This window comes from Neomonachus schauinslandi, chromosome 8 (assembly GCF_002201575.2).
Source record: "Neomonachus schauinslandi chromosome 8, ASM220157v2, whole genome shotgun sequence".
NCBI classification, from domain to species: Eukaryota; Metazoa; Chordata; class Mammalia; order Carnivora; family Phocidae; genus Neomonachus; species Neomonachus schauinslandi.
Window position 1 is genome coordinate 95,937,336 of NC_058410.1, and position 11,632 is coordinate 95,948,967.

An 11,632-nucleotide genomic window follows, 5' to 3' on the forward strand; every position below is an offset into this window, starting at 1 on the left:
AAAATTTCTAAGCAAATGGGCTATAAGAAGGAATTCTTCAGCCTGATAAAGGGAACCTAAAAAGAACTTACTGCAAAAACCATTCTTTATGGTGCAAACCTAATGCATTTCTCCTAAGATAAGTAAAGAGACAAGGACGGCCACTCCCAAGGATCCTATTTAACATTATCCTGGAGGTCCCACCCAGAACGATAGAGCAAGGAAAAGAAACAAAGACCTACTGATTGGAAAGGGAGAAATAAAATTTTCTCCATTCACAGATATGAATATTTAGATCTATATGGACAACCCTATAGATTCTACAAAATAAAAGATGCATAAGAACTAATAAGTGAGCTGAGCAAGTTACAGGATATAAGGTCCATATAAAATACCAATTTTATTTTGATAGATTATCTATAATCAATTGGAAATTAAAATATAAGTTACTATTTACTACAGCATCAAAAAATGAAGCATATTTGTATATATCTTAACACAATGTAAGACTTATATACTGAAAACTATAAAATATTGATAAAAGAAATCTTAAATAAATGGGGGAGATATAGCATGTGTGTCAGTTCTACCCAAACTGATCTATAGTTTCAATGTAAGCCCCCAAAATGCTAGATTTTTTTGTAGAACTGACAAGCTGATTGTAAAATTTATATGGAAAATCAAAGAATAGCCAAAACAATTTTTTAAAAAGAACAAAGTTTAAGGAATTATACTACTTGAATATAAGACACCCCATAAAGCTATAATAAGCTTGGCAAAAGTACTATACAGTATTGGCAAAAGTACAGAAATATAGATTATTGGAACCGGATAGGAAATCTAGAAATAGAGCCACTAATATACAGCCCAAATGATTTTTGAGGAAGGTGAAACTCATAGTCTCTTTAGCAAATGGGGTACAACAACTGTCTATCCTTATGGGGAAAAAAAGTATCTGACCCATTGTTTGTACCAAAATCAAAAATTAACTCAAAACCTAAACTACATAATTTCTAGACCATATGAGAAATATCTCTGTGATTTGGGGTTGGATAAAGATTTCTTAGATGCAACATCAAAGGTATTATTCATAAAAGAAAAAAAAAACCCAATAAACTGGTTATCATTAAAGTTTAAAAAACAACAAACTTCTGTTTTTTGAAAGATATTCCTAAGGAAATAAATAAAAGACAGAGAGAGGAAAATATTGTTTACAGAACACATATTCTGATAAACCCTATTCAATACAGAGAAACAACTCTTAAAACCCAGTAAAAAAGCCAAAACTCAAATTTAAAACAGGCAAAATTTTGAAGAGATGCTTTACTAAATAATGTGTATAGATGGCATGTAAGCACATGAAAATATGTTCAACATTACTATTATTCAAGTGGAAATTAAGCCTACAATTTGACACTATTAAATACATATTAGAATGGCCCCCAAACAAAAACAAGTAAAAAACAAAATCAGGTATCACTGAGAATGTGGAACGACTGGAACTTTTATACATTGATGGTTACATCAAATTTGGAATACAGTATGGAAGCTCTCCATAAAGTTAAACATACACTTTACCATATGACCCAACAATTTCTTACCCAAGAGAAACAAAAACTTCTATTTGTATGAATCTTGTATGTGAATATTTATAGCAGCTTTATTTATAATTTCTAAAAATCTGGAAACAATGCAAATCATTTTCAATGGTGAATGGATAACAAACGTATGGTATAACTACACAATGGAATACTACTCAAAAAAGAGAACAAACTTGTACATGAAACATTGGTGAAACTCAAATGCATTATGTTAAATAAAAAAAAAAAATCAGTCAGGCTCAAAAGGCTACATGGTACATAATTCCATTTATGTGAAATTCTGGAAAAAGCAAAATCATGGAGCTGAAAATTGTCCAGTGAGCTCACCATGGATGATTTAAGAGGTGTGACAATGGGACAATTCACGATAGATTAGAGGTAAACCTATTTCTTATAAAATGGGAGGTTGATTGTGAAAGAAGAGGCAAGAACCCCATGACAGCAGGTGTATTCCCAAGCTGACCACTTTTCAGAGATAGTGCATAGGGACATTGAGGATCCAAACACTGATCACTTTAGAACTATTTTATCACACATATCCTTTGAAAATCTTTATGAACCCTTAAGGACACATGCAGAGTACTTTGATTACCACTACTTCAGTGTCAGCCTGGCCCCTCAAACAGGCAGTAAATAAATGTATATTAAATGATTAAATGATCTTATCCAAAGGCAAGTATAAATCTAGACACATGGTTATATTTTGGACTTTCTCCAATATCTTATTTGTCTTCTATCATTTAGGTCTTGTGCAAAGCCATAGCAAACCCCACAAATACATGAATTGAGCAAGTGAATCTATAATTCTAATGAATTATAATTGAGTGAAGCTTGAAATTATGGTTAGCAACTACAGAAATATGTTAGGCACTTGCTGAGATCTACAGCTCACTGAACCTTAAATTACACAAAGAATTGATCAAATTATCAAAAAAGGAGAATTAATTAAATTACATAGATGTGGTTAATTTTGAAACTGTACTTTTCTTTCTCACAACTGTTTATATTCCATATAACAATTTATTGTTACCTGATTCATTGATGCATTGTTCCCCAAGCAAGTTGTTAATAGTGCAATAGAGGTTATCAGTGCAGAGACAATCTTCAAATTGGAAATTGCTTTCCACCAAGGACTGGATGCTCAGGTTACAGTTTGATGAGTCCTTCATCTTGCAGGGGTTACCTGGGTTTCACAGTCAAAGATAAAATATTCCTGATATTAATCTGAGTATTGCCCTACCCCAAATGCTTTTAACGTATTAACCTAAGGAATTCATTATTGTAGTAAGAGTTTCTGGGGTTGCTGCAAGATGTCCACGGAAGTGACTTTTTAATCACAAAATCTCTTTTTACTGACTTTTCCCCCAGTATTTACTTTCTAAAATAGATTAAAGCTTGCTGTATTTTAACATGACTTTGTCCTCACTTAGAATGCCAACTTTTACTCTTCAGTAGTAATCAAGGCTGTCCTTATCAAGGTGGTCAGAATGATCTATAATCCTCACCGTTTTCTCGGTTTAGCTATTTTTTTAGCTATTTGTCATACTCTTCTATTTTATTTCATATGTCATTCTAAGATTATAATAAGAGACATGCAGGTGGCTCAGAATTTACCATGAGAAATGAAGTTGTCCTGACACTTAGTAAGCACTCAGTAAATATTATTGAATAATGAATCTTTCATAATTACCAATATTTCATTTTCTGCTTTAATTTACAAAACCATATTCATCTACCCAACAATTTTCTTTTATTCATTTTTCTGAATAAAACTACTTGAGTTCATTTCATCTGTGTATTTGAGAATATTTCTATTTCAGCTTTATGCATGGGATAATTATGCAAATAATACTGCAATTCACTGAAAATGACTTGCTATTTGTATACTGAAGTAAATGTTATAATTCATGACACACTGAATGCAGTATTTTAAATTGCCTTATAAAATGTAATGAGGAGCTGCATTATCAAAACCATTGACAGATTTTTTTTGTCATTGTCTTCTAGTCTCATCTTAAAGTTATTGTGTTACCTTGAGCAAATTATGCTTTTAAAATTCTTTTCATGAACTATAATAAGAAGGTTGGGTTAGACAGTTATAACTTTCTATGGAGTATGAACAGTCCATGTACTACTTTCAAGGGCCGGAAAGAGAAGGAAATCTTTCTCCCTTCCTCTGCATTCCATGTAATTCCTTGAGGTCCTGTGGATGGGCAGAGGTTCTGATGATGGAAATTGTAAACGTTGGCCATCAGAACTATAGGTTGCTGCCTTTTAACCCAACACGCTCCCCTCTACATCTTTTGGGAAGTAGAGGAAGCACATTGCAGATAGGCAAGAGTCATGAGCAGTACAGAATTCAATCTTTCTGAAATGAATAGAGCAAGTGAGACATGGAAGAATCTATTGTTATTTTCCCTTTTCAATTTTTCTTACTGAATATTCCAGAAAGTTTATTACATTTTTATAGTATTATAATATCCATTATACAGGATGATAAATTATGTTAGAATACAATTTTTTGTAACATTTTGTGGATAATAGTATTAGGGCAATGTCTCACTATATCATCGTTTATCTATTTTTAGCGAATGGAGTTCTGCTATAATGCTCCATTCAATATTTATTCAACTAATTGATATATTGTTTGGCTTTTTTTTTCTTTTACACAAGTAACAGTAACTCTATCTTCATATTCTCTACCCTGTGGGACTCTCCTCAAATATTTGGAATGTAGGACAAGTTAAAAATAAAAAATATATATTTAAATTGTTCTTGACACAGGTGGAATGGAAGACAGCATATCTGTTACAAGAAAATAAAATGTGAATTACAACATGTGTGATGTGTGTAACATGTATTACACATACAAATAATAACAATGCTTTTGATCATCACAAATGTTATTTTTTCTATTTTATCATTGTGATATTAACATGTAAGCAAAAAGAGATTTGAAAATTTTTTGCCATACTTCTGACAAGCATGCATATAATTATAACATTATACATGGTGAGGTAAGTAAAAAAAAAAATTGAAATCTTTCATAAAGCTACCCACAGTGCATTAGGACTCTTGAGTTTTTGTAACCACATTCACTAATAAGCAACTGAAGGTGAATCACTTGAATATCAAGTTTGAGTAAAGCGTTTAGAGCAAAGCTAACTTAGTTCCTAGGATAGTGACAGAAAAAATCCAAACCTATTTTTATCTCAGTAAAAGGAAATCATTCGAGTGTGTTTTAAATAATGTTTTACCTGAAACATTGCACGAATCTTCCATTATTCTCCATGCATATTTACATCCATTTGCATCACTTAGGCATTGTTCTCTTAAATACGTGCAATCAGTGGTTTGGGAAGCAGATTCATTTTCAAAGCCTAGCACCATAGCTGAAATAACAACAGGAACAGAACAACAACCACACGTTTGCAATATTACAGCATGGCAGTTGTTTACCTCAAAACTAAGTCATTGATGATAAAGAACAGAGTTAATGAAAATACAATCTGATAAAATCATTACAAGGTTGGAGTGGATCTTAACCTTCCTTCTAGCTATAGATTCCTCCTATAGAAGATTCTTCAATGAAGAGCCTACACTCGTGTTCTTATTTGATGCCCATTCATTCCTTGATTTATAGGTTTATGACCATTGCTCTATTGAAACTGCTCTTTAAACTTCCCTGATCATCTCCAAAACATCAAACTTAATAGTTTTAAGACTTCATCTTGCCTACTTTTATCACTGAACATTTTGTTGCCATTTTGTTCTTGAAACTCCTCTTCCTTTGGCAACCCTCTCTTCTAGTTCCCTTGATACTTATTCATTTGATATTTTTCCGACCATAGTTAGAATTCTTCCCAGAATCCTCGTCTTTTTCTGGTGAACTATATTTTTAGCTTAATGTCTATCCTCAGATTTTTCCCATTCTCATTTTACACATTCTCTGTGGGTACTTCCATGTACTATCATAATTTTAACTAAAACCTCTAGACTGATGATTCTCAAAAGTATCACCCAATCCCATTATTTTTCAGTATTCCAGTTATATTTGTTGATATCTCCACCTAAATGTTCCAGACACATTTCCAGACTATAATATCTTTCTATCATCACCACTCCCTGGTAGACCACCCTGCTCCACCAATTTCACCATTCTCATAAGCACCCGCACTAGAAACCTTGGATTCCTGATAGACACCTTTTTTATCCTCAACTTCACTCTCCTATATCAATTTTTACATAGTTCCCTGACTCTTATTTTGAATATTTGACCAACTCACAAATTATTCAATGTGCCTCCAGTTTCATCTTACTCACATAGGTTCTTTACACCCCCTAACCTGCGTACTGTACCATTTTAGCCCTGCCATTTCTCTGCTTCACCCTTTAGATGGTTCCTTATAGCATAACTCTTATATTCCTTATCATATGCAATCTGGGGAGTCCTTGAACATTTATAGTTTCCCAAATACTCCATGCTGTCTTATACTTCTGAGTATTTACTTTATGATTATTAGCAGGCACTCCATTTCTTTTTCTGCTGGAATAACTTTTTTTTTTTTTTGGTCTGTTAATACTCAACACAATGATTACCTGTTTTATGGAACCCTTCCCTGACTTCAATACCCTCTTTTCCTATATCCAAATTGATTTAACACCCCTCATTTGTTTCACTACTATCTTAGGATTTCCCCAACCATAGCTCTACTGCTCTGTAATGAAAGTATGTATTTACATGCTTGTCTCCACTGCTGGGTTCTAGGGTTTTATTAGACAGGCATTAGACATAATTCATAATTGTATCCTCATCATCAAACACAATGACACATTATGTATGTATACTGACTTAAACCAACCTGAATAGTTGTTTAAGAATGAATTATAAATAAGTAACTGATACTATAATAAAAATAACACCTTCCAGATATTTACAAGTTATTTTGGGTAGAAGAGAAGTTTCCAGTAAGTTTTCTAAAAATATCAAGAAAGTAGCAACGCTAATTTAGTATATTGTTCAAATTACCTGAATTGATTCTGCAAGCATACAAACTGACACTTGCTTAATCAATCCGTAGAAAAATATGGGAACTGCAGTTGAATTATAGAGACAATATATTAAGTATAATCAAGAGACCTCAAGCTATGTCTTAGAGCCAAATTATTTGGATTTTTAAAAAGATGTTAATTCTGAATCACCTGTGACAATGCAGAGTTATAGGCTTCAAGTAAAATCTACAATCTTGTCTTTATCTTACCTCTTTCAAACCTCTTCTCCTAAGGAGAATCCAAGACAACTCATAGGATCATATGTACTATTTGCTGGGTCACTGCATTTGGAGATTAGGCCCAAGGGTGTGGTTCGGTCACATTTTTCTTGTCGAGGGCTGGAGTGGAAATTGACATATCAGCCTTCTGTTTTTTCATGTGTTCATAGATAACCTCATCTAGCCAAAATCCTGTCCTAGGTTAGCAAGCCTGGAGAAAGAGAAAAGAGCCCCTTCGATTCTGGCCCAAAGTTATTTGTTTTAATCCAGCTTGCCAAAGACCCTCAGGTATTTTATGTCAGAAACTCAACTCATAAGAAACTGGAATTTGTTTGACATTGATCATTACATTTTGGGAATAGCTCCCTCAGGAAACTTATATGTGATAGTATTCTGAATATATCATCAAAACCTTACCAGTACCTCAGTCTAGTGATGGTTAATGAATTCTACGTATTATCTTTCCCAAATTTATTTCATTTTCTTCCATATTTAAAATTTTAAGTTCCACTTGATTGTTTATTTTACGTGATTTTCCACACCTTCCATTTGGATGAAATATTGAATCTACTAGGAAAACCATCTCAGAGATCTGGCCCACAAGAATGAAAATAACTTTCCAAAATTTTAGTCATTCCCTACTATGATTTGTAGCCACATACTTAATCCAGGAATTTCCAAGGATTCTCTTGAAATGCTCAGTGAAAAACAAGTTCTGTTTTATTTTTTTTTAAATATTTTATTTATTTATTCATGAGAGAGAGAGAGAGAGAGGCAGAGGGAGAAGCAGGCTCCCCACAGAGCAGGGAGCCTGATGTGGGACTCGATCCCAGGACCCTGGGACCATGACCTGAGCCGAAGGCAGATGCTTAACTGTCTGAGCCACCCAGGTGCCCCAAGTTCTGTTTTAAAATAGTAAGATGAAGAATACTGTACATAATATCACCCTCTTAAGGCTTATCATGATAATACATTTTCTATTTTAAAAATTCACTATGTCAAACATTTCTTTGGCTATATAAACTTTCCCACATCACAAGACCTACTTAGATGATGTTAAACAAGTATTCTGAAGAATGCACTATGGGAAATACTGGTTAAACCTATCAAATAGTACAATTTTGACCCTAGCAGTATTAGAAATCCTTTCCCTGGGGCGCCTGGGTGGCTCAGTTGGTTAAGCAACTGCCTTCAGCTCAGGTCATGATCCTGGAGTCCCTGGATCGAGTCCCGCATCGGGCTCCCTGCTCCGCAGGGAGTCTGCTTCTCCCTCTGACCCTCCCCCCTCTCATGTGCTCTCTCTCATTCTCTCTCTCAAATAAATAAATAAAATCTTTAAAAAAAAAAAAAAAAAAAAAAAAAAAGAAATCCTTTCCCTCCTTCATGCATCCTAATGTCAAGGTTAATTTAGAAGTGAAACTTGAAAACAAGCGGCCATCCTTGCTTTTTCAACTGGGGCCATAATGAGATTGTAGTGTATTTTATGTGTTCTGTTTTATTGTTGCCTTATCTACAAAAGTTAAAGTTTCTTAGATTTCTCTTTATAATAAAGAATAGAAATAAGGAAATATTATTAAACTAAATACAAGAAGCAAAATTTTGGGCTAATGAATAACTATTATTTAAACTAAAGAAAAACCGAAGATACATAAAAGATTCCATTCCTTCTTCCCTTAATTTTTGCACTTGATTTATTTTGACTCTCCTTTTATGTTCAACATAATTTGAAATAACCTTCTTCATTTTCATGCCCACAATTATGTCTTTATTCATCAATATCTATTAGTGTAGAATAAGAAAAAACAATACTGGCTTTGTTTTATTGAATGGAATATTAATATTCAGCTATAATCATAACTATCTCTTTTCCTGAATTCATTTTATAGATTCTACTAAATTCTGAAGAAAATATAGTAGCATCCCCAATAACACATATAGGAAGTAGATCTTCATGAATTCTACTTTAACTATAAATGAATTCTTTTCTACCAACATCTTACAATACATTTACACTACCCAACACAAGAAGGATAAATCCAAACCTTATCTCTGGCTCACAAAAATTGACTGAAATGTGAAGCATTTGATGGGACGTTAAGTTGGTTTATCCTACAAAATGACTCCTACTCAGTAAATATTAGTGCTTTAAAATTAGGGGAACTGAGTGATTTAAATTAATCTCATTTTAATTTAATTTCAAAGAAAAATAGATAATTTGAAATTTGTCATCTTATAACTTGTAAATAAATACTGGAAGGTTTCATTTCTCAAAGGCTCTAGTACAGATTCCATATATACTAGAATTCCATAAATCCTAATAAATAACTCAAAGTAACTGGATTATCTCACACAATGAAATAGAAACAGCCTGAGAGATCATTGCAATTCCTGCATTATGTGTTTTCTACAGTTATAAATAAGTGTACATTTCTGAAAAAGTTATAAACCACGTTAAAGTATGCATTTGTAATTGATACTTACTATAAGCCCATTAGTTTAATCAACAGATAAGTCAGATAAGACAGCATTCAGTTCATGAAGAATTGGTGTTATGAATCCAGGTAACCTAGAAACATGACTCACTTACCAAGGAAAATGAAGACTATCATGCTGGACAACTTGGGGATATTCACCTGGAAAGAAAGGCAGATGTGTTTACTCCAACCGCCTTCTGAACGGTAACTGTCCAGATAAGGCTTCAGCTTCTGCTCTTGCTTCCTGAAAGCATTACTGATTCAAGTCAGCTTCCTTTGTCACCATCTCCTCACCAATCTTTCCTGAGCTGTGAACTTTCCTAATTATGGCCAAATTCAATTATTTTCTTCTGAGCATACTAATCTCAGATATTAGGTTTCCAAGAAAGCCCACAAGCCAGATACTAAGAAATGATACATGCTCAGCACATTCATGAGAAAGTTTTTTTCCCTTTAACTAGAATTCTAAACTGTGTAAAAGCTCCCAACTATACCCCAAAAACTTCCTAGATGCTTGAGTATCCTCAGTTTCCACTTCATTAAGTAAGCCTCACCAGAGCAATTTTATTTTATCTGAGAATATGGAAAAGGAGAAAAGTGCTAAGCAGCCCAAGCAAATGTATGGGGAATTCAAGTTCCACTGGAATCAAACTGGTGTGCCTCATCTTCCCAAACAAGAAATGTTCTCTACATGTGTCACACACTCCAGTATACTTTCAAGTTGTACTGCTTCAGCTACACTTCCCCAAACCCACCAGAGACGGTGACAGTGTAAGAAATGACTCCTGCAGCGATGCAGAAATGCCCGGCTCCCCTGGAAAGGTAAGCCTCCACTTGCATTCATCACTTGACAACTGTTTCTCTCCTAGCTTTGATGAGAGACATTGCTATGGTCTGAATATTTATGTCTCTGCACAAATTCTTATGTTGAAATTCTGACCCTGTAAAATTATTATATTCACAGGCAGAGAATTTGGGAGGTGCTTAAGTTGTCAGGGTGGAATCCTCATGAATGGGATTCAGTGTCCCATACAACCAAGAGGCTGCAGAGAGATCCCTTTGCTCCTTTCATCTGTGCGGGCACAGCTGGAAGGCACCAGTTACGACCCAGGAAGAGGGTCCTCGTGAGGATGTGACCATAGTGGCACCTTGATGGTGGACCTCTAGTCTCCAGAACTGTGAGAAATAGATTTCTGTTGTTTATAAACTACCAGACTGTTGTATTTTGTTATAGCAGCCTGGATGGATTGGATTTACCTTGTATTTCGTCGTATTCTTCCTCACAAGACCCTGGAGCACATCATCTCCACGGGGGCTTCCACTTTTAACACACCTGAGACCTTTCTGTAATGGTACTTGGAAATATACACTGCTGTTTCGGCAAGAAATTAGGAAAATACAGGTGTGGGTAAGCTACTATGTTGAGATGAGACAGAAGCATTTTATATCCACAGTGACACAATGGAAGAATTGTTGATTCTAATTTCCATGTTTATTTTCCACTAGAGAGAAGTTACAACATATTTTGGTTTCAGAATGCGTAATGGAAAAATAGACTTGGGAGTCCAACAAGTTGAAAGTTGTTTTTCTCTATAAATGTAGGTAAATGACTTTATAGCAGAAATTGTTAATATTTATTTACTCCTCTGTAAAATGCTCTGATTATATCCATGGTTGCTATATACATTAAGTATGCATATGGGGCTTATATCCCAGAGATCAACAAATGCCAGTTAGACTACAGCCAGTGACTTAATTATTTAACAAAAGAGTTATATCATAAAATAATTTAATTATTCCCTTTTAAAGATACTGAGTTATGGGTGTCTGGGTGCCTCAGGCGGTTAAGCGTCTGCCTTCAGCTCAGGTTATGATCCCAGGGTCCTGGGATCGACTGCCACATCAGGCTCCCTGCTCAGTGGGGAGTCTGCTTCTCTCTCTCCCTTCCCCCTGTTCATGTACTCTCTCTCTCTTTCTCTCTCTCACTCAGCCCCTCTCTCAAATAAATAAATAAAAATCTTTTAAAGATACTGAGTTACTAAACTTGTATTATAAACTTTACTGAGATAATTGTTCTTTTTGATATAGGCCAACTAAAATTGGCTAAAGCTAGAGAGAGATTCAGTGGCTCTGTTGGTTCACAAACTGCCTTCCCCACCCCCGACAGGGAGGGCAAGGAGAACTCAAGAAAAAGGCAGGGCACTGCAGACTGGTAGGCAGCAGGTTTAATAAGCAAGGGAACTTACACATGAGGCTTGTCTCCAGAAGCCTCAAGATGAGTAGATCACTGCATCGCCTGCCAGAATCT

At 34.7% G+C, this 11,632-nt stretch overlaps 1 protein-coding gene across 1 annotated transcript in view; it reads right to left on the reverse strand.

Moving 5' to 3' along the window:
- Positions 1 to 9,459, reverse strand: part of GFRAL (GDNF family receptor alpha like) — a 66,571-nt gene extending 57,112 nt beyond the window's left edge. The window contains exons 1-3 of the mRNA XM_021691943.1: positions 9,438 to 9,459; positions 4,838 to 4,972; positions 2,611 to 2,769 (exon numbers count right to left, since the gene is read on the reverse strand). Coding sequence (XP_021547618.1) covers positions 2,611 to 2,769; positions 4,838 to 4,972; positions 9,438 to 9,459 — 316 coding nt within the window. The remainder of the gene's footprint in view (positions 1 to 2,610; positions 2,770 to 4,837; positions 4,973 to 9,437) is intronic.
- Positions 9,460 to 11,632: the final 2,173 nt, after the last annotated feature.